A 23,587-nucleotide genomic window follows, 5' to 3' on the forward strand; every position below is an offset into this window, starting at 1 on the left:
TCTACCAAAACTGATTCAGTATCCCGTGGACATATCACCCGTAAATTTTTTGGTATAAGGTTGTTGAGTTCTATAAAAAAAAAAAAAAACTTGATGTTGGTGTTACATTGAATTTTAGATTAAGTTTTAAAACTTTTAGCTTTAAAAATGTTAAGCTTTCCATGGGTAACTGTAGGATCTCCCTCTATTTAGTTAGACTTTTATGCCCTTTGTAAGAACGCCTGTTTTAATTTCTCCATGCCATGTATCGCTATGTGAAATCCTTCATTTCTTTACCTGATCGTAGGGTTTCTTCCTATCATCTTGCTACGGAAATGTAATCAGAGACCTCTCTTTTATTCACGACCCCAATTTTACTGATGAAAAACACTGAGGTTCAAAAAAGTTGTACTTCCCAAGGTCGCAAAGGTAGTGAGCCTCAGGGCTGTGGTTTGCAATGGAGGAGCAGGTAGGAAGAGCGCGTTGTGGTCAGCCAGTGCCAGGCTTAGGGCTACGCTAAGAGATTCGGCCTCTACCCTTCAGGTAAAAGGGAGAGGGACCAGAGGGTAGGAAAGGGAGATTGGGGGTCTCCCACAGACAATGGGGCTGAGGTAGGAATGGGTGGAGCCCTGCGGAGACTGCAGCAGGAAGAGGAAGAGAAGCGGGAGAGTGACCAGTGAAATTGAGAAGATGGGGAAGAGGGGCTTTCAGTCCTGGGGAGAGGGAGAGAAACTGCTGGGGGATCAGAGAGGGAACGGGCTGTGAGAGGAAGCAAAGGAGCTGGACTTTAGACACTTGGAGGTTCAGAACTGGAAACATCCCAGGAAGATTTCAGAGAGGCAGCACCAGTCTGTGCTTGGTAGCGGGGCAGACCCTGCTGACATGACAGGGTCTTTAAGATGCAGTATTAAGGCTCAGCGCCTGTAGCTCAGGGGCTGGCAGGGTGCCAGCCACATACACCAGAGCTGGCAGGTTCAAACCCAGCCAGGCCTGCCAAACAGCAATGACAACTACAGAATCAACAAAAAAAAAAATAGCCGAAATAGCCAGGCATTGTGGCAGGCACCTGTAGTCCCAGCTACTTGGGAAGCTGAGGCAAGAGAATCACTTAAGCCCAAGAGTTTGAAGTTGCTGTGAGGTGTGATGCCACAGCACTTTACCAAGGGCGACATAGTGAGACTCTGTCTCAAAAAAAGGATGCAGTGTTAAATTAAAACAAACAAACAAACAAACAAAAAATCCAGCCAGGCACTGTGGCTCCACCTGTAATCCTAGCACTCTGGGAGGCTGAGGCAGGTGCATTGCTTGATACTAGGAGTTTGAGACCATTCTGGGCAAGAATGAGATCTTGTCTCCACAAAAAATAGAAAAACTTAGCTGAGCCTTGTAATGGGCACTTGAGTCCCAGATACTCAGGAGGCTGAGGCAGGAGGATCACTTGAGGCCTGGAGTTTGAGGTTGCTGTGTGCTATAATGATATCTTGGGCAACAGAGCCAGACTCTGTCTCAAAAAAAAAAAAAAAAAAAAGAAACAAACAAAAAACAGGTGCCTTCAGGGTTTGTTTGTTTTTATAAAAACTACTAAAATAAATAATAATAAAAAAAAAAAACAGGTGCCAAATGGTGTTGACAGTATGTCTCCGGGAGGGGAACTGAGTGGCTGGGATATAGTTCAGGGAGGGAGATGTTTCACTCAGTGTCCATTGGAACTGTTTTTTAATGCTTAAGCAGGTATTACCTATGCAAAAGAGTTAAAGAAATTAATTTGTTAAAAGGAATGAAAGATGAGAAAGGACTTTGAGATGTAGAAAAGATGTTGAAAACATGAAGTGCTTTTGCCCTTGAGGAATGGTACTCAGCTCCAGGGGGAAATCCCCTGTGGAATTCCCCAGGGGCAAGGCAGCTCCTTCATTTCTGCTGCTCCTCAGCCAAAACCAAGTGACCAGGACACTGTATCACTTCTGATGGTCAGTGCCCAGCACCCTCTGCAGCCGGCTCACATTGCTGCCAACGCTGGCTGCCTGATTGTCCTTTGCTACTTAGGTCTCTAAAGTCCACCCCGCATCCTAACCCCTGGCCAGCTGTGACTAGTAAAGGGGCTGATGACATTAATGATGAAAATGTGTAGGGAAGGAACTCCTCTGGGTTGGGCACTGTCAGCCACACTTTAACCTTCTATTGTCTTTTTTTTTCTCTTTGAGATGAAGTCTTTGTCTCTCTCAGTAGAGAGTGTGGCGTCATAGTTCACAGCAACCTCCAACTCTTGGGCTTAAATGATTCTCCTGCCTCAGCCTCCCAAATAGCTGAGACCACAGGTGCCCACCACAATGCCCGGCTATTTTTTCTTTGCAGTTGTCCTTGTTGTCTAGCTGGCCCTGGCAGGGTTTGAACCCACCATCCTGGGTGTATGAGGCCAGCACCCTACCCATTGAGCTACGGGTGCCACCCTGAAGGTTATATGTTTTCTTAAAGCTTTTAAAATATATTACTAGGAAGTGGGGGAGAGAGAAGGAAGGGGAAGGAGGGAGAGGTGAGAAGGGAGGGGGATTTGTGTGTTCTCACTTAACAGGCACAATGTAAGGGTATGTGCCCCTGGGTGAGAGGCACAACTCTACAACAGGGACTTTACCTAACAAACACAAACAATGTAACCTAATCATTTGTAACCTCATAGTAATCTGAAATAAAAATATGTATTTTACCAGTTACATTTCATCACAAATTATATATTTCCCAAAAGCAGTATCAGTTTATACTGCCACTAGCAGTATATGAGAGAATTCTGGGACAGATTGCATATTCTTTTTTTTTATTATTTTTGAGACAGAGTCTTACTATGTTGCCCTTGGTAAAGGGTAGAGTGCTGTGATGTCACAGCTCACAGCAACCTCAAACTCTTGGGCTTAAGTGATCCTCTTGCCTCAGCCTCCCAAGTAGCTGGGACTACAGGCGCCTGTCACAACACTTAACTATTTTCTTGTTGCAGTTGCCATTGTTGTTTAGCTGGCCTGGGCCAGGCTCAAACCCTCCAGCCTTGGTGCATGTGGCTGGCATTGTAACCACTGTGCTACAGGTGCCAAGCCAGATTGTGTGTATATATATATATATATATATTTTTTTTTTTTTTTTGAGACATAGTCTCTCTATGTTGCCCTCAGTAGAGTGCTATGGCATCACAGCTCACAGCAACGTCAAACTCTTAGGCTTAAGCGATTCTCTTGCCTCAGCCTCCCAAGTAGCTGGGACTACAGGCGCCCACCACAACGCATGACTTTTCTTTTGTTGCAGTTGTTTAGTTGGCCCAGCCGGGTTCGAACCCACCACCATCAACGTTTGTGGCTGGCTCCGTAACCACTGTGCTATGGGTGCTGAACCCAGATTGTATATTCTGAAAATGGCTTTAACAGTATCACCCATCTCACATAGTTATCCAGAACTTGGTCATGCTCTTGTGAGGAGGGGGAGCCCAAGCAGGACTCCTCCCCTTGAACCTGACTGAGCCTTTTTGTGTGCATCCTGGGAAAGCTGACTTGACACCAGCACCAACTTGTCAGATGAGCCACAACCAGGTACACTGCATGGAGCAGTGAGGAGCTGAGCTCACATTGCAGACTCATGAGCAAAATGAGTGACAGTTGTTGCTTCAAACCACTAGGTCTTGAAGTGGCTGTTTCACAGCAATAGATAACTAACGCATCTCCTTGCCTCTCCCGTGAGCAGCACTAGATATTATTACTATTATTTCTTTGCCAATAGGATAGGCAAAAGGTGGCATCTCTCACGTGATGTTAATACTTTGGCCCATCATTTTCAATGGGACTTCACCATTTTTCTTATTTAAAATAGAACTTGTCACGTCTGTAACCCTAGTACTCCGGGAGGCCAAGGCAGGTGGATTCCTTGAGTCCAGGAATTTGAGACTAGCCTGAGCAAGAATGAGACCCTGTCTCTACTAAAAATAGAAAAACTGGGTGTCATGGTGAGTGCCTGTAGTCCCAGCTACTGGGGAAGCTGAGGCAAGAGGATCACCTGAGCCCAGGCATCTGAGGTTGCTGTGAGCTAAGCTGATGCCCTGGTACTCTATCCAGAGCAACAGAGTGAGACTCTGTCTCAAAATAAATAAATAAAAATAAATAAAGTAAAATAGAATTCGTCAAAACACATAATTATAACAAAGCCAGGATAAAAACTTTAATTGGCTTTCATTCATGATTATAGAATTGGGTAGCCCTCAGAACAAGAAAAAATTCGTTCTGGGGATGAAACATGGCCAGATTGTATTTAAGGATTGGAAACAGAAGGGAGGTATAGAGTTTAATTGGTTTGCCTTATTTGAATCAGTTGGCTGACTAAAGCTCAGCTGTTGTAACTGATATACAGCCATTTATGAGTATACTCCTAAGTTAACTAAGTCATTCATTCAGGATGAAAGCCTCCATATTGGTTTGGCCTGTTGGATCTAGCACAGAAGCCCAGTCCAAATGAGTAGACTCCTATAAACTTTATTTAACCATATTTAAGATCCTTTAATCCTATTTATTTCATTTATCTATGTCTACCTATTTATATATCATCTATCTATTTATCTCTCTCTCTCTCTCTCTCTCTATATATATATATATATATATATATAATGTATCTGTATTTTTAGAGACAGGGTTTCACTCTGTTTCCCAGGCTGGAGTGTAGTGGCTATTCATAGGTGCTATCACTGCAGCCTCATATTCCTGGGCTCCAGCAATTCTCCTGCCTCACCTTCCTGAGTAGCTGGGGCTATAGGCATATGCCACCAAACATGGTTTTCAAAAGAAATATTTTATTGGCTGGGCACAGTAGCTTATACCTGTAATTCTAGCACTCCGGGAGGTTGATGCGAGAGGATTGCTTGAGCTCAGGAGTTCAAGATCGGCCTGAGCAAGAACTAGACCCCTTCTCATCTAAAAATAGAATGTTGGGTGCCTGTAGCCCAGGTACTTGTGAGGCTGAGGCAGGATTGCTTGAACCCAGGAGTTTGAAGTTGCTGTGAGGTGGCTAGATGCATTCTAGCCTGGAGCAACAGAGTGAGACTCTGTCTCAAAAAACAGTATTTTACTGCAAAAATTCAAAACATATTCAAGGTAGATCCAAGACTAGGGTGAGGGCATTGAGGTACCCCCTCTTGGGAGGGTCCCTATACCTGCGGAACTCATGGGGATGTGCCTCCTTAACTTTTGCACTCTGGTTCCTTCCTTGTCTCATTCTAGTCGTAGGCCTTTTGAAAGTCCACCCTAATCTCACTTTCTAGACATTACCACTGTTCATAGCTTGGTGTATATTCTTCCAAACTTTTTCTAGACAAACATTAACATATATATAGAACAATAGTAATTTTTATTACTAGAAAATTTTATTTATAGAAACGTATCTTTCTTGAACATTTTATTGGGTAAATATGTGAAGACCTAGCTCATTCTTAAGATGGCATGTTACGTAAAGTCATATCCCTTTGTTATATTTATGGCACATATTTTCACAGTTTTTTAAAACCCAGTTTAATTTTGCTATTTTTAACTTATTTTATTTATGTATTTTTTTAATTTTAATTTTAATTTTTTTATTTTTTTGTAGAGACAGAGTCTCACCTTATCACTCTCAGTAGAGTGCCGTGGCATCACACAGCTCACAGCAACCTCCAACTCCTGGGCTTAGGCAATTCTCTTGCCTCAGCCTCCTGAGTATCTGGGACTACAGGCGCCCGCCACAACGCCCAGCTATTTAATTTTAATTTTTTTAGAGAATAAGTCTCTGTCACCCAGGCTAGAGTGCAGTAACGTGATCATTGCTCACTGCATTCCCAAACTCGACGGCTTGAGTGATCCTCCTGCCTCAACTTCCTGAGTAGCTGAGGCTACAGATATGTACCACCACACCCAGCTAATTTTTTTACTTTTTCTTTTTGTAGAAATGGCAGGGGGAGTCTCAATATGTTGCCCAGGATGGTCATGAACTCTTGGACTCAAATGAACTTCAATGCCCCAGCCTCCCAAAATTCTGGGATTATAGGCATGAGACAGTACACCTGGACTTTTAACTTACTTTTAAAAAATAATGTCAAGTAGATCGAACTCTCACGTTAGTAATATTTTCCATTGTCTTCATGCTTTTGTCAAAAACAGTGAAGTAGTCAACTGTATTTTCCTGTCTTGTTTTACATTCATTTGTTTTTTTGTTTTTTTGAGATGTGGTGTGAAGGTGAGACCTTAGCTAATTTTTCCCCCAAGTAATCAATATTCCCATCATCTTTTGCTAAGCGATTCCTCCCTCCTCAAGGCAGAACTCTGACCACGGGAAGATGGTTGGGAGCTTGATGGAGATGGTATAGGACAGATTCAGGCTACGTGAGATTTTTTAGCTCCTTCCAAATCTAAGCTGCTCTTCTGTGGTGGGCAGAAGCTTCCAGGAGGACACCGATGAGAGGCAAGCCATGCCGTCATTGTGGAGGAGGAAGATTTGCCAGGAAGCACCTGAGGCCCACTGTCCTCCGGAAGAACCCAGAAGCCCCAAGGAAAAGCTGTTTGCTCTCGCAGTATAGAGATGGGCAAGTCTTTCCAGAGAAGCAACTGGAACTCACCAGTCCCATCAGGTAGATCTCGCCTTAGAATCTAGAGAGATGTTCCCTGAGTCTTCCTCCATTCCTCAGAGGTCAGTGTCCCTACAGACTACCCCCTTAGCTTTGTCCCCTCACGTCAGCAAAAGTCCCCCACCTTTGCCTGTGACTTCCAGACTATCTTCTTGCCCGGGCAGCCGTGAAACCTGAAGGGACCAGTGAGGGTGACCAGGGAGACCGGGCCAGCAGCCTTGCACTCTGCACACCCTCCTCAAGGCCAGCAGTGCCCTCACACTCATTGCGGGGGGGGGGGGGGGGATGGGAAGCTCTTCTTCAGAGCAGAGGCTCAGGCTCTGAGAGAGACCCTAGGAACCAGTGTCCCCAGTCAGGAAAGGGTGAATGAGAAGGGCAGTTATCTTCCCTCTGGAGTGTGAATGACTCCCCAGGGCAGCAGAGAAGAGGGGAAGCAAGTGCCAAGGGATAGGCTAGGCCAGTCTGGACACCCGGGAGAAGCCAGGAGGGACTGTCCTGGGGTGGGGGTGGGGGGGCACAAAAGCAGGCCTGAGGAGGAAGCAAGTCAGGCCCCTGGGCTCAGGTGTAAAACTTAAATCACTATTACTGGAGTTTGGTTTAGCTCTTAAAGCTGGCAGCAGCCTTTCCCTGCAGGGGAGGTTGGCAATGAGAAGGGAGCGCAAGGTGCTAAGGGAGAGTGCCTGGGCTTTCCTTGCAGCTTCATGGAACTTGGAGGAGGCTCAGGGCCAAATCTGGGGGAGAAGTAGGTGGTGCCAAGGCGGCTGGAGTAAGCTTTCCCGTTCTTGGCTATGAGGATTCTATCAGGACACAAATCATGTGGGCTATAATTTCTCCCACCCTGGAGACCTTCTTCTGGAAGGCCCTGTGGGGACTGCCCCTCACTTCGGATTCCCATTGGATTGGCGATAATCGATTTAGCTAAAGGAACCTTAGGGAGGACCTGCAGGCCAGGCCCGTGCCCTTATTTTACAGATGTGTGGCTGAGGCCCGAGAAGTGAATGGTTCACCCAAGGTTAGTCATAGAGCCCGCAGAATGACCCAAGTAGCTCCTCTCCTTCAACTACTGGGCCTAAAAACAAGGACCTGAGATAGGGTACTTCTGCCTCTCTGTAGGGAATAGGGTGAGAGCTCTAGAAAAGGAAGGGACAGACAACAGACATCGCACAGAAATGGTCCCATCTGGCCTCCTGGTCATGCAGGCAATAAGAAGGGTAGAGGGAAGGAGGGCTGGCACCCTCCTATTTAATTTTAATTTAATTTAATAGTCTCAGGAAAAAAGCCTCTAACACAAAATGTAATAGCGTGTGTAAGAAGGTCTAGAAATTGCAGCTCCAGGGTGGAAGGCAGTGGGATCTGAGGCCAAGTCCTGGATCTCTCTTATTACCACCTGTGAGAACTAAGCAGATGTATTTCTCCTAGTGGGGGAACAGGGGATGCATCTCTTTAAAACCTTGAGTATCTTCAATAAATGGTAAATATTAATTCTGCAATAGTATAAACATCCCTGAGATAGAACAGCAAAGGCTTTTGGGAGCCCCATCTCACAGGGACACCACCAGTACTGTGGCAGATTGGGGGTGGGGAGGTGCTAAACTCTGGACAGCGGCACCTGCTAGGGCTTGCTCTCTGAAGGCACAACTCCAGGGACACTCTCCCCAGAATATCTGTGTAGGTGGCATCCCCTTTGGGCACAAGGGGGTCCCCAGAGGTGGTGTGCATTAAGACAGGAGGCTGACAGGAACAATGGGCTACCATTATTAAGGCCTTATTGTTTGCCCAGGATGGTCCAACAATCTTGTAAGGTAGGTGGCTTATCTCCACTGACACATGAAGAGGTGCTTCAAGAAGTAAAATAACCTGTTTTTTATAACCTAATTGTCATAGTCACAAGTCAGGTGCCGGCATCCATTCTCTTCAAGGATAGACTTGACTGCCCCACCTGCCCAGGTCTGAAGGCGCCCTGAGTCCTCTGCAGTCTTTCCTCCGGGGCAAGGCTGTGTGGGTCCCCGCACCAGAGGATGGGCTGCACCTGGACTCCCCCACGCTCACTCCTCTGCATGGCTGTGGGGGAGGAGCCTGGCCAAGAGCAGGCCCCCCTCTGCATCCCCAAGAATGTGACTGTGGCAGCCTTGGGGCTGTGGTCCCTCTATACCTACCTGGTGGCTTTTCCAGCCAGCCCCACCCCCCATTCTGGCTTCACACCCTCATGTCTCAGAGAAGCTCTTAACACCCTCCCTGCGGCTCACCACCCTTCAGAGCACTCACCACACAGCCTGTAACCATCTTCCTCATTGGTAATCTGTCTTTCCTGAGAGTGAGCTTCATAGAGGCAGAGGTCACCTCTCTCCTCTCTGTTCTATCCCCAGGGTCTAGCCCAGTGCAATACTGAGAAAATCCTTTACAAAATCTAAGTTTTCTGCTTAGACTCTCCTGTATTACTATCTTTCTTTGCTGGACGTGGTATGTACCTCCTCCTCTGTGTAATACTCGCCCTTCCTATTTTCCTTGTTGACACCTACTGTTTTTTCACAGCCCAGCTGTCCCCTTGAGAAAAGTGTTCCTGAACCCTTCGTAGGTCACATGCCAGACGGTGGCGACAAGGAGCCTTTACTTTGCAGGGCTCCCGGGGGAGCCTCCCCTGCCACGGGAGCCTCCCAAGGTGCAGAGAAACAATCTAGAAAGGTGTTTGAGACTCAGCCAGCCCCAGCGCCCAGCCCAGCAGACCGGGTAGGGGTGGGCACCAGCTGGTGGGCGCAGCCGGTTTATCGGTGCTGCCGACCAGAGCCCTGGGGAAATCAAGGTGAAAGGCAGCGGTCCTGCTGAGGAGGCCCACCCGTTTATCAATCAGAGGGGCTGGGACAAGGCAAAAAGAGGCTTGGCTGCCAGAGACAGCTGTGAGGAGGGAAACCCACGCCCACTCCACGGCCCTGAGTGAGGCCCTGCCTGCCATCCCAGGCACTGTGGGTGGACACTGAAGCCCGGGCTGCATCTGAAAGCAGCTCCAGGGCAGCCCTAATTCTAAATACCAAAGTTTGCTTTTAGAAAATGTAGTCGAGGGAACCACAGGCCTTGCTGAAGGAAATCCTCTGCTCTTGACTGTGTGTGGGAAGCCTGGCAGTGGCTTTGGTCTGGTACAGCAGTAGCCCTGTGGCCTCTCTCATACTCTCTCAGGCCAGGGTTGCCTCCAGATCGTGGGCTCCTGTCGGCCTTTTAGACCCCAGCCAGGGCCAGGGGGAGCAAGGGGAGGACAGCAGATCCAGCCTGGGGGGACCCAGGGAGCAGACAGAGGCCTGACTGGGGCACAGAGAGGGAGCCTGCAACAACGAGGGGCCTCCGGGCTGGAGTCCACCCTGAGGAGCAGCAGCTGAGGAGGTCAATGGAACAAGCAGGAACCAGGGGAAGGCTGACCCCCCCTGCCTTCATCCCAGCTGCCCCTTAGTGGGAGGGTCCTTGGCACCCCACCTGCTCCACCCAGTGCCCAGGCCATCTAAGCAGAGTGAAGACATCAAAGAGGGACCCCCAAATCGGATTGAGGCTCCTGCTCCCCCTTAATGAGGTTCATTATTAGCTGCTCTGATCCTTGTAAAACCCAGCAGGCCAGATTAGGGGCAGGCGCTCTAATCCTGGCTGACTCCTCCCTGCGGAGCAGCCAGCCCCAGAAGGCTCTGACAAACAGCCATCTCCCGGAGGAGGAGCTGGACTTGGGAGGATACCCAGCTGAGGGGGCCCGGCAGGCATAGCCAGGCTCCCAAGCAGACTTGGGCCCTGAGACAGGTGCTCCAGGAGGGTGGGAGAGCAGGAGGCAGAAGAGGCTCCATGTCCACAGAGGCCTGTCCCCTGTGCACAAGGGGGGTTCAGGGACTTGGGGCACAGAGAGCTCTGGGAACAGTGGGGAGGATGCCTTCTCCCTAGGCCAGGAACTGCCTGTGCTGGGGAAGTCAGTGGGTGGGAAGTCAGTGGGAACTGCGTGTGTGGGTGAATCCCAGGCAGGGCTGGTCTCTGTGCATTCTGTCCAGACCTGGACGCTAGGTCTCCAAGTAGCAAGAACACACCGATGCTTGCCTTAGCAAAAATAATTTATTCCACAGGGGGTAGAGTAGGAATCAAGCATGTGTACAGCGCTGCCCTCCCCTGGCCCTCCTAACCTCTGTGCACTGGGAGGTGGGACCTGGGAAAGGATGACACCCACCTTGCTATCTTATCTTCAGCCCAGCACCCAGCATCTACTTTGGAGACCAAAATAAAAAGAGGAAAGACCCGGCTCGGAGAGGGCAGAGCTCAGTGGGAGAAGCCAAAGCACATTCAACGTAACCACCTCTTCCTTCCACCTCCCTCCACTTCTCAGAGCTGAGCCCAGCATCATTCCCTGCAACACCTGCCTGGGTCCCGCCAAGCCACTCACTCCCCAACTGCCTGGCAACTGTCACCTGCCACCTGAGAGATCAGCATGATTTCCAGAAGCTTCCAGACTCCCCCACCCTACAGCCCATCCATCAGGGAGGTCTGTGGAGCTAGAGGCTGGGCAAGCCATAGAGAGCCAGAGGTGGTCTGTCTTTGGTGCCAAGGCCTCTCTGTGTCCAGAAGGCAGAAGGGATGGATGGTGGCCTGGGATGGGGTAAGGACTTCTACTTCTGCCCACCCAGCCTAGGAGACCCTCCTCTAGCTTCACTTGGCCCAAGGTAGGGCAAAGACCAAGCAGGAGAGATTGAGCCTCCAGTGAGGATGGGGCAGGACTTCAAATAAGCTGAAAAATAGGGATTTGGTGCCAGGGCCAGCAACTTAGGCTCCCTAAGCTCACTGCAAAGCAGCACTCCTCAGTGCCTTCAGATAAACCTGTCTTTTCTGTCTGTGGGACTCTCCCTCTCAGACCCAAGAAGGTTCACTGGACCAACTGGTCTTCCTGGACTTCCACTCTGCTAGGCTGGACAGGAGCAGGGGATGGGAGGGAGGGCAGAGCAGGGTCTAAAAGAGCTCTGTGGATGGCAGCTTCTGCTCTGACTCCCTCCCAAGGTGGGCACTTCAGGCTGCAGAGTGGCCAGCGTGGGCCTTCAGAGCCCTCACCTTGGCCCGGAAGTAGGTGTACACGGCCAGCAGGCCCATAAAGGACAGAGAGTAGAGCCCCACTAAGAGGCTGATGTCCAGGTGGGAGAAGCTCCCCCCTAGAACCTGTAGCCACTGGCCATGGCCCCTCCGGGCTTGGGCCTCCAACTCCCCAGCAGGGACATCTGCCAGTTGCTTGGAACTGTGGCCTATATGCCTAAGCCCCAAAGGGCCCCTGGGGTGGTTCTTCCCAGCCCAGGGCTTGGCGAGCAACACAGCCCCTGAGTCTCGCTTGCTCAGATGCCGCAGCCTCTGCTGCTGCCCCAGCTCACCCCTCTGGGGCTCAGCCACGGGCTTGGGGGCCCCCCTCTGGGGCTCTGCCACGGGCTTTGGGCTGGCATGCAGCCCCAGGGGGTGGTTCGCCTCAGGTTTCTCTGCTGGAACATCTGGGACAGTGACTCCCAGGAATCTGGCTACCTCAGCCTCCTCAGGGTCCAGAGTTGAACTCTCACTTTCCAGCTTTGGGGCAGCTGTCACATTCTGTGCACTGCTCCGGGACGCCAACCTGGCTGGAGGGGCATCCAGCACGATGTTGCTTGGGGAGAAGTGGGCCTTGAGGAAGCTGAGGGTGGCAGCTACGTCCCACACAGGGACACCATGCAGCTCGTTGTGGCAGGCAGAGCAGAGTTCAACGGGTGGCCACTGCACCTTGGGGAACTGGGGGTCTTCACTGGGGGCACCTGCGGAGGAAAGCACATGGGACGTGAGAAAGCACAGACTAAAAGACCAGCTCATGATGGAGGCTTGAGAGATGGCAGCTCTTCAGAAAAGGCTGAGGAGGATTCTAGCCACCCACAGCCCCCAGCACGCTGCGGTAACCAGGGAAGTGTGACTGGCTCCTTCCCAGTGTCCCCCTTTGCTGACTTTACCAGCAGTTTGTACCCTGGGACCAGACACTGGACAGAGACACAGGATGGTCAGCTTGCTGTCTCTGGATGGTCTGCTAGTGTTGGGTTTTTTGGTGTTTTTCTGAAATTTTCTGAATTTTATACAGTGAAAATATATTACTTTTGTTAATTCAAGGGAAAAATTTTTTTAAAACAAGTGCTGGCTGCGCATGGTAATTGCACAGCTGCACTCCCCAAGCCCCTGCAGCCCTCCAGGGCAGGCAGGAAGTAGGCCAGGCCCCAAGGGGTGGGTGTGGGGAGCATAGGAGAGGCCCAGTGCCAGGACCAGCTATCTAGGCAGAGCCCCAGGCTAGCCCCAGGGAACACCAGCCACGTTCCCCTCTTCTGAAGGTCTTAAAAGAGGGTCTTAATAGGGAGAAATGACACAGACTCCCAAGGAAGCAGCAGCAGGGACACTGGAGCCAGAATGGTTATTTAGGGGAGTGTGCAACAAGTAGATTCCAAGGCTCAGGCCTCTCCAAGTGAGCGCTCAGCACCTGCTCATTATTGGTTTGCTCTGAAGGGGCCCCACCAGGGACAGTGAGGCATTGCTTTGCTTTTGGCCCTGGGAGACCCCAGCTCCTGGCCCTCCAGTGGCAGCTGGGACTTGCAGAGGTCACAGGGCTGGAGGGTCAAATGCAGCATTTGGTGGCACGGGCAGGGCGGAGGGAGGGAGAAGAAGGCAGGCACGTGTCTTCTTTTCAAAGTCCACAGGACCCAGGAGACCAGGACCAAGTGCAGCTTGCACCACCACCTGCTCCTGTTCAGCTCCTTTAACCTCGGCCCGCCCACCCCCACCCCTGGGAAGGTTGTCACAGCAGCCTGCACCACACCCCTCCCCTCAGACAATCCCCTCCTGTCCACAGATGGCTCCCTCCCCACCCTGCTGCCCCTGGAGTTTAATGCTTTTGCCTGTTGAGCCCATCAAACTCCTGAGTGTGGGGGAGGGGTGGGGGGTGCGGGTGGGGTGGGGGGGAAGCACTGTAAACGAGGGAAGAGCAGAAGACAGTGCCTCCCATTGAGGAAATTGGTCCTTGGCATTTCCAAGAGGACCTGGTCCTCTTTTCCAGCACATTCTGTCATTAAACCCTTCCCAGGAAGGGAAATCCCAGCTCTCTCCCCTCTATTGGTTTGAGTAAGGCTCAACACCCAGGAAGCAGAGCAGGAGAGGGACCCCAAGAGGCCTGCATGGGGACCCTGGCCCCACGTGGGTGAAAGGGTATTGGTTTCCTCACCTAGAGAAGGGGTCTAATGGTACCAGCACTAGTTAGCAGGGATGGGGTATCACTAAGAAGACAAGTGTCCCTTCCCCTATCCCTACCCCTGGACCAAGACCCCAAAGTTCCCTCACCCCCTTCCTCCCCTAGGTGACTCCAGCCTTGAAGACGGCCTTTCCTTACCTGCGAGGCGAGCATTGACCCTGTTGTGGCTAGACCAGAACCAGAGGACGGAGTCATTCAGAGTCCCCACCCGGTCCATGGAGCCAACAGCCATCTGCTCAAAGTGTCTGGCGCAGTCTCGGCAGCCGAAAAAGAAGCGAACATAGCCGCGAATGGCTTGGAGGACCTCCTGGGCCTCGGCTACAGGAGAGAGGAGACACCGTACACCAGGGCCCTTGAGGCTTCCTGGCCCTGCTGGCCCCACCTCCTTTCTCTCCACAGCCCCACTGTGGTCTCCCCTACACAGACGCCCCACACCCCAGCCTATGCAAGGAGGGACCCCGTGCCCTTTTGCCTACTTCTCCACCTGCCAGGGGTCACTTGAGAGGTGACCTCATCTCTCCAACTCCTAACCCCAGTTATGTTCTCCTTCTCTGCCCCTCATCCAGGCACTTGTCACACCTAGGACCAAGTCCATACTCTTCAGGCTCCTGTGACATGGCAGGTGAGCACCCTGCCCTGGCCCCACACTCCTCTACCCCATCTGCTTCAGGCTTCCCATGCCATTTGCTCTCTGGGGCTTCTGACACCATCCTCAAGTGGCCTGCAAATGCCCTAATCTATCTCCGTCTCCCCCAGATGGGCCTTCTGGGCTGGCAGCCGCAAAGGCCTGTTAACTGGCCTGATACCACTCTTCCCTGTCCCCTGCTCCACCTGCCCCAGGGCCGCTGCTCACTGCTCCCAAAGTCTCTCCTTCCTGCTACACTCCCCACCCCCAGATGTCAATCTCCTGCTCTTGCCCCTCCATCACAGGGGCCTCAGCACCCTGTCATTCCTGGGAAGGTCAGAGCTCACACCAGCCCATGACTGCCCGCCAGCCCAGGCACCCACCTCCCCGCCACAAGGGTACCAACCACCAACTGTTCAGCCCCCTTCTCACCTCCTCCAGGATTTTACTCTGGTAAATACTTTCTTTCTTTAATGCATCATCAATTTCTCCCTTAATAGGGGATTATTCTGACTGGCAAAAACAATTACAGTAAAGAAATCCCCTCTCTGACCCAGTTATACCCCCGTTCCTGCCCATTATTTCCAGCATCTTGCCTCTTCATCCCTCTTCAGCCTAATCCAAGTAGGCCATCGTTTCCATCGCTCCGGTGACACAGCTCTTGGGGAGATGGATGTCTTCATCTCACACCACCCCCGCAGCATTCACTCAGCTGCACCACTTTCTTTTGGGGCCCTGTGGACATCACAGTGGCTGCTCCCTCGGCCTTCTCACCGTGGGCTGGATGCTACAGTGCCCCAGAGCTCAGTCCTCAGCCCGCTTTTCTGCCTTCCTGCTGAGGAGCTCATCCAGAGCTGTGGCTTCAACTGTAATCTATGTGCCAGTGACCTCAAGTGGATCCCCTATCCTGCACCGCTGCCTAGAACCCCAGGCTCAATGTGCCCATCTCCATCCAGATGTCCAGTAGGCAAAAACAGACCTTTGACTCCACCTTCTCACTTTCAGACTTCCTACTTCTCAGCTCACAGGACCATCATCCACCAGCCCACAGGCCCCACAACCCCACAACCCCAGAGCCCACCCCAAGTCCTGGTTCCCACATATCCTTCCTCCAATCCACTACGAAGTCCCATCAGCTCTGCTTTCTAAATATCCCCAGATCTGGCCTCCTCTCCCCTGGGCACATCTGCAACTGGAGTCCAGGCCACCACCAAACAGTCCAGGACTATTTCCACAACTTCCTAATTGGCCACCCTCCCCTCTTGCCCCAGTAGAACCCACCACCTACCCAGCAGCCAGAAACCTTCCTAAAGCACTAACTGCCTGTATTACGTCCCTGTTAACTCACCAAAACCCAACCCCCTCCCTCACTGAGGCCTCCTCTCTATGCCTCCCTCTCCAGACTCACCTCCCGCCTCCCTCCCAGGCTCAATCCACACCAGCCTTCATATGGGACTGCCAAGAGGCCAGGCTTGCTCTCTGCACAGCTGGCCTTTGGCCTGTGTTGTGGGCTGAACTGTGTTCTCCAAAATTGGCAGATTGAAGTTCTAAGTCCTAGTGGCTTGGCATGTGGCTGTATTTAGAGGTGGGGTCTTTAAAGAGGTAATTCAGGTAAAATGAGGTTACTAAGGTGGGCCCTTATCCAACCTGTCTGGAATCCTTGCAAGAAGAGAAGATTTGGACACAGACAGGGAGAAAGACAACCATAAGAAGACACAGGAGACAGCCTTCTACAAGCCAAGGGGATGCCCCAGCTAACACCTAGATCTTGGACTTCAGGTTCCAGAACCGAGAGATGGTAAATATCTGTTGTCTGAGCTCCCTGGCCTGTAGTGTTTGCCAGGGCAGTATCCAGCCCACTGGTACTGCCGGAAAGGTTCTCTTATCAGGTGTCCTAGGCCATTTCCTTCTCTCCACCTGGGTCTCAGCAACGCCTTCCCCACCTCACACCCTCTAGACACAGTCCCCACACACCACTCTGCTTGTCTCTGTCACAGCACTATCATTATGCCTAGAATTATCTGCTTGTGTTTGCTGTCTGTCTCCTGCCCCAGGACCTTGTGTCATGGGCACTGCTGCATCCCTGGCACCAGCAGCCCGGTCACACCGCCTGACTTGAGATCCCTGCATGGCTGGCAGCTCCTCTGATTCACTCTGCCTTTGCGCAGGCTGCTCCCTCTGGCCAGATGCTCTTTTTCTGCACCAAATCCCTACTCAGCCATCACCTCTCCACTCACCCCCTGCGAAGCCCCATGTCCCTACCCAGCAGCACTGAGCATGCCCTCTTTTTTGCCCAAACATCCTTCATTCCACCTTGGCCCTCAGCCCTGCAGCACCACAGGAGCTCTCTGTCTACCCTGCTCACAAAGGATGACTCCTGAAAGTGGCCATTGTCTCTTTTTGCTCCTTTCCTCCAAGTTGGGCCAGGGCCTGCCATAAACCTGGTTCCTCAGTAACAGTGACCGACTCCGATGCCAGTCCCTTAGTGGTTAGGAGCAGGAGTGAGATTGCATGGGTTATAGCTGTGCCGTTTGAGAGGGAACAGGGAAGTTGGAGAATTTTTCACCAACTTCTAGAAAATTATTTTTCAGTGGGAAATTCAAAGAAATTATTTAAAATGCCTGGTTATCATCTATCTCATATGTTCTTTCTTCATGAAAATCTAAAAAAAAAATAGAATTGCAAAGTTTTCACGAAGACTGAAAACAAAGCGAACTGTAAGTCCTGGGAGAGCTGGGGGAGGCCTCATGCCCCCAGTTTGAGGGGGCACCACCCCAGAGACAGAGGGCAGGACTGGATGAATCCTCCAAGTCCTCCCCCTTCTGAAATCGGTTCCATGCTGGTCATATGTGGTCAACTGCAGATGCAGAGACCCCACCCAGAAGGGAACCTGGAGACTGTCTCCACCCTATCCCCTGCATATGGGCCAGCGGGGAACTTCTAGGGAGTGGCCCTGCCCCTGTCCCTGTGGAGGGCAGGGTCTCAGGCACAGTGGACTTACCCATATCTTGTGGCTGGTCTACCTTTTGCCGCGCTGCCTGCGCAGTCAGGAAGTGGAAGAGGACCCACAGGGAGCAGGGGAAACCCCGGAAATGGGGCTCACTCCCCTGGCAGCCAATCCAGTTCACCTTCTTGGCAATAACAGTACCCTGAAGACACATGGTTGTGAGTGTAGATATGGAGTAGGAAAAGGATGGGATGAGAGAGAGGAGACGCTTCCAGGAGACTTGAAGGTCTGCATACAGCCTTAAGAGGGATGAGGTCCCTTGCTCAGGCTATCACCTTGAAGGTGGCATTTCCCTTCTGCCAGCTTGACCCATGGAAGGAATAGCAAATCTGAAAATCTATGACACAGATCAAGTTACATCCTGTTTTAGCCTCAACTTCCCCATCTGTAAGACAAGAGAGTTGATCTCTGAGGTCCTTTCAAGCTTTGACATCTTACAAGTCTACAAGGTTTTGCAGCTCTGCTGGCTGTAGTGGCCCACCTCTGCCAACAGCGGCATGTGCAGGAGCCCAGCAAGGTGCCCCAGAGAGGGCCAGGGTAGTCATGCTGAGGGGTACCACCTGCCTGGAGAGCAGTAGTTAAAAACTGGTGTCTCATTAGCCTTTAATCCCAGCCCAACCACTTACGGACTGCACGATCTCAGACAAATTGTTTAACCTCCCCTAACCTCAGTTTCTTCATCTGTGAATTAGGGATAACATCTATCTTCTATGAATGTTATGTGAGTTACATGCATGTGGAGAGCTCAATAGATAGTTTATTAATTATTAATGGAAGGACCCAACTAAGATCACTGGTTCCTTCCTGAATGCAAACTGGTGGAGGTCACAGATTAGACTGTTAACCCTGTCCATTCCCATAAATACCATGGATGGGGAGAACATATTCATTTACTTCCCACACTCACCTCCTTCCTGTCATCCAGAACAGTTTTAAAGAAGTTGTAGGGAATTTTCTTTCTCTGCTGCCTCTGGAGCCACTCATTCACGGAGTGCAGGAAGTTTCGGGCTAAGGGCTGGCCAGGGAAGTACTGTGGGGAGGAGCAGGTAGGAGGTGAGCGGAAAGCAGCTCCCTCAGGGTCCCACAGCCCTGCAGAGGGCAGGGGCTATGCAGAAGTAAGCCAAGGCAGGTTTTTGGAAAGTTCCAACTACCAGGATGTTTATCCTGCCTAGGATGCAAATGGAGATGCCTCACTACCTTTGCTCTGGGGCACATGGGGCTGGGCCCTGAAGGTGTCCCCCTCTCCAAGTGTCAGGCCCCCCATGAAGCCCCCTAGCACGTGCCACCCCAGGGAGGAAGGCTGCTTGCATGTGGGCTACACAGTCCTCTCTGAAAGTGATCTTCTGGTAGAGCAGCTGACTTATCAACTGACAGGCTGGCTGGGGTAGGCTGGCAAAAGACCTTTCATTTGTATTCTATGGGCTGCCAGTGGGAATCAGCCAGGCCCGGGGCTTATAACTAAGATCCAGATCTTGATGGTAACTCCCAATAGTCTCTGAGGAGCTTGAAAAGCTACTTTCACAATAAGTCAACTCAAATCTGATTAGTATCAGGACTTTAAAACCCCAAGGACTCCAGGGAGGAGGACACATGTGCGCTCACATGTGCACACCCACCACACACCGAGGGCAGTGGCCAGGAGAAAGAGGGGTGCAACAGCCCTGCAAGTCAGATAAAACCAAGAGGCAGGTCACGAAGACAATGACCCCCAGAAACTTGCAGTGAAAAAAGAGCAAAGAAAAACATTTGTGAGGAGGATACTGGAGGTAGAATGACAACTAACAGAAAAACTAGCTAACAGATCCAGTCCTCCTAGGGAGCCAGTACATGTTCTTACCAAACCTCAGATGCTGGACACCTTGCCCCAGAGAAGTGGCAGGAAAGAGCCCTGTCTTGCCCTGCTCCCTGCTGCTCAGCCCACAATCTGCAGCTAGAAGTCAGCACTTCTCACTGACCTTCCGGGCACCTTGACTGGGACCTTCCGGGCACCCTAAGGCTATGCATCGGAGGGAGGAGGGATCAGGGACTCCGGATCACAGGGAACCAGGAGACCCTGGTGACCACACGCCACCCAGTGGCCAGTTCTGACACAGCAGGTGCGCAGGCAGGGAGGGGATGGGAGGGCAGTGGCAGGACTTGCAGAAAGCCCCTGGACCGGGACTCCCAGAGCTGGCAGTTCTCCAAGGCCAAGCCCCCAGGGTGAACACTTTTACTCTTGGGCCTCTGGTGTCCCTGGAGTGCCATGCACGCAGTGGTGAAGAGGAACCTGGGCAAGGTGCTTCACTTCTCTGAAGCAACCTTTGTTGCTTCAACTATGAAATGGAAATAACACTAGAACACACCCAGTGGAGTTTGTTACGAGGCATAAAAGCAACCTAATATACAAAGAGCACTTTGCCGAGTCTGGTGGTCCGTCAGAGCCCAGGAAATGGCACCTGGTACTGTCACTGCCATTCTAGATGAAGCAATCCAGCAAGGGGATGGCCAGAATATTCTCCTGTCTCCCAGGGATGTTTTGGCAAAGCTCATGCAGCGGGGGCTTGGAGCTACGGCCCCAGGTCCCTCTGTTACTACTGTTGGGCTTTCCCGGCTTCCCTGTGTCCCCCACTCGTGGCCAGCCCTGTCCTCTCCAAGGGCACTGGCTGTGGCAGGAGGGCTCCTTCACCTCAAACGCAGCAGGCAGCAGGCACCACTGAGAGGGGCTGCTTACACCTCCACCCAGCTCTGGGATTTTCTGGATTTCATTCTTTCCCCCTATTCTGGCTGCAAACAGCCAGCTTTGGGTATACATGAGATGTGAGCAGCGCCGAAGAAACCTCCACGGTGTGATTCCTTCAGAGGGACTGGGGGGAGGCAGTGGCTGTCCTTGTCATAGGACACTGGGGGCTTTTCTCAGGAGGCAGGAGGGGGATCCGCATGTGGGACTGCTCTAAAGTTTTCCCCCTAAGTGCCAGGCCACTGCACCCACTGCACCCTGGGGACCTCGCAGCTCTCGGCCTCTGAGGAAAGGTCTCTACGGTGGCAATGGGCTGAAGAACCGGGGCCAAAGGCTGTCTTGCCTCAAACCATAACGTCCCTCTCAGGTCCCTCTCAGCATCATCACACATGCATGTGACCAAGTAGCAGCATGGCAAGGACTGGATGAAGTGGGGAACAGCATCCAGGCTTGCAGGAAGCCCCCAGAAGCAGCCCCAATTTCCTGCAGACCTGCACTGTGAAGGGCAGGCTAGTCCCAGCCCCAGGGCTGAGGGAGGCTGAACCAGCAGCCTGCCTGCAGGGGCCAGAGTTGCATCTGGCCCAGCTGACTCAGCAGGAGGCCAGGGTTTCCTGCAGGGCAGCACTGGCAGTGGATCTAAAGCCAGAGAAGATGGGGGGCGGGGTGCGGCCACTCCCCACCCTCGGAGAGGATGCAGTAGGCAAAAGAGCCCTGGCTCTGCCTCCCTAGTGCTCAATTCAAGGCCTGGCCAGAACACCTCCCAGCTGGAAAAGACCCAAGGCAAGTCACTTGGCTCTCCAGGCCTCTTAAATGGGGGTAATACCTGTCACCTGGCAGAGCAGTTAAGAGGGTTAAATGTGTGACAGACATCAGGCAAGTAGGAGCTAGCCTTCATGCAGCAGCCACCCTCCCAGGAAACTACAAAGGAAGGAGGAGGATGTGGCTAGGGGAAGGGGTCTGGGTCAGACTGGGAGGGAAGAAAGGAGTTTCAGAAAAGCATCCTGTCCTTTGCTGTGCTGTTCCAGGGCTCCTGCTTTCCCAATGACCACGGCAGGGAGAGAGAAGCCACACTGTGGGGTTCAGAATGAAGGGGAGGACTCGGGCAGGTGGGCAGAGCCACAATCACTGAACCAGCTCAGAGCATTCCCAGGTGTCAGGGCTTCTGGCCCTGTGTCCCACCCAGCCCCTGGCATACACGGCTGTTGTGGGGCACAGCTAAGGCTGGAAGGGAGAAGCCCCTGGTGGGCTGGAAGAACTAGGGGTCCAGGTGTCCAGCCAGACCATCGGAGCCTGGAAGGAGGGGCTAGAGGGTGACTAGCTTACAGCAAGGCACACTAATTGTCAATGAAATCACGTGAACAAGGGAGGCCACGCCCCTGCTTACCTTGGCCAGTACTGCCACAAACTTTTTCAGGGCCACCAGGCGCTGTCCCTCCAGGACAGAAAACTTGCCCACTTCTACCCGCAGGATGTAGTGTAGGGCAGATTCCAGGTCAGCCATGTAGATCTTGGAGCTGAGGAGCCAGAGGGAAGCAGAGAGAGACAGGGGCATTAACTGTGGGGCAGAGGTGGGAAGGAGCATTCAGGGAAGAGAAGAGGAGGGACCCTGCTGAGTCAGCACATGCTTCTGCCAGAAATGTGCTGTGTGACCTTGGGTAAATTACTTAACTTCTCTGAGCCTCAATTCCTCCTTTGTAACATAGGAATAATAATAGGCTCGGCACCCGTAGCTCAGTGAGTAGGGCGCCAGCCACATACACCAAGGCTGGCAGCTTAGAACCCAGCCCAGGCCTCCTAAACAACAACAACTGCAACAAAAAAATAGCCAGGCATTGTGGCGGGTGACTATAGTCCCAGCTACTTGGTAGGCTAAGGCAAGAGAACCATTTAAGCCCAAGAATTTGAGGTTGCTGTGAGCTGTGATGCTACAGCACTCTACCCAGAGTGACATAGCGAGACTGTCTCAAAAAAAAGAAAAGAATAATACATTATTCACAAGTAGGTTGCTGAGGGGATTCAATAAAAGCACAAATGTAAATTCACAGCAGCTCCTAACAAAGAATAGGGGGTGTCCCCTGCCAGCCAGGCTCAAGGCCAGCCTATGGCTCACTAATCAGGCCAATCAGGTGTCTTCTGAGCAAAGACACCTAGGGACAAACAGCAGATGCACACACAACACGGCTTTTGGGCCCTCTTTGAACGACCAAGGCTGCTAACACAGACTGGGCACTCGGGGGGCAGGACCAGGAGAGGAAACAAGGTTTGTATTTCGTTCAGCACTGATGTGCTCACAGCTGTGGGCCCCATGTCAGACCTCCCCACTGCCCTAGGGGAAAGGGCTGTACTTTCCAAGCTGGCTGCTCCACCCCACACTATCATGCTACTTGGGGTCCAGGCCCAGCACTCTGACGGCATGAGCCCTGAGCACTGGCTGCCCCTCTACCCCTGCCCTCTGAGACCTGGGTTCTGCCCTCAGTGGACAGTGAGCTAGTTCTGTGAGCCTGGGCAGCTCAGTGACCTCCCGGGGACTTATTACCCAACCTATGCAATAAACGAGCCTGCCTGCCTCCCAAGGTCATAGGAAACCAACATAGTCAATGACAGGTGAGTACTGGGGCTGCCTGTGTTTCCCCTCAAAACCAAATCTCCTACTCTGCTCCATATGGGATGCTTGGGCCTCAGTTTACCTCTCCATTCCTGTGTCCCGCCTTAAGGAGTGGCCCCATGACCAAAAGAGACAGCACAGAGAAGGTTCCCAGCACAGAACTTAGCACATAAGCCAGAGTTAGCTGTGGTAAAAATTTACATGATCTGAATAATCACAATTTGAATGATGAAATGCTCATGGCTGCCTCTTATGCTATGATGCAAAGTCCTTCTTGTGATCAGATCACCTTTCCTTCAATTCTCTCATGTACTCCTGGTGAAAGCCACCTCTCAACCAGTTCTGAGCTTCCTGGTCACGCTGGGAGATGTGTGGTACGCAGCTGGTGCACAGCAAGGGCTCGATGGCTCTGTCCCTGCCTGCCAGTAGGAAGTCTACCACAGGAGAAAACCAAGGAAGGAGCCTCAGAGAGAAGAGCAGCTTTCCTGCTTAGGATTGTGCGCAATAATACAGGCTACCTGAAGGAGGCGTGAGCTCCCTGACGCTGGAGCCAGTCCAGTGAGGTGAGCTGCCCTCCCAGCAGGGATGCCGTGAAAGGGATCGTGAGCAGGGCCTATATCTGCCCTGCAATTATCTGTGTTGACAGTGCCTAAGGCATAGTAAGTACTCAAAAGTATTTGCTGAATAAATAATTCCTTGGATAGAAAGTTGGTTTGGAGGCCTTGGAGTATCCTTCCAAGCTGATTCTAACTTGCTCTTGAATGCAGTTAAGCTTAAAGACCATAGG

At 51.7% G+C, this 23,587-nt stretch overlaps 1 protein-coding gene across 1 annotated transcript in view; it reads right to left on the reverse strand.

The window, feature by feature from the left end:
- Positions 1-10,656: 10,656 nt before the first annotated feature.
- The window catches only part of QSOX1 (quiescin sulfhydryl oxidase 1), a 46,693-nt gene continuing 33,762 nt past the window's right edge, over positions 10,657-23,587 (reverse strand). Inside the window, exons 8-12 of the mRNA XM_053607969.1 lie at positions 21,580-21,709; positions 18,387-18,509; positions 17,474-17,621; positions 13,986-14,165; positions 10,657-12,378 (exon numbers count right to left, since the gene is read on the reverse strand). Of these exons, the coding sequence (XP_053463944.1) occupies positions 11,618-12,378; positions 13,986-14,165; positions 17,474-17,621; positions 18,387-18,509; positions 21,580-21,709 (1,342 nt within the window). The 3' untranslated portion in view covers positions 10,657-11,617. The remainder of the gene's footprint in view (positions 12,379-13,985; positions 14,166-17,473; positions 17,622-18,386; positions 18,510-21,579; positions 21,710-23,587) is intronic.

The sequence above is a fragment of the Nycticebus coucang genome, chromosome 10 (genome assembly GCF_027406575.1).
Source record: "Nycticebus coucang isolate mNycCou1 chromosome 10, mNycCou1.pri, whole genome shotgun sequence".
Taxonomy (NCBI): domain Eukaryota; kingdom Metazoa; phylum Chordata; class Mammalia; order Primates; family Lorisidae; genus Nycticebus; species Nycticebus coucang.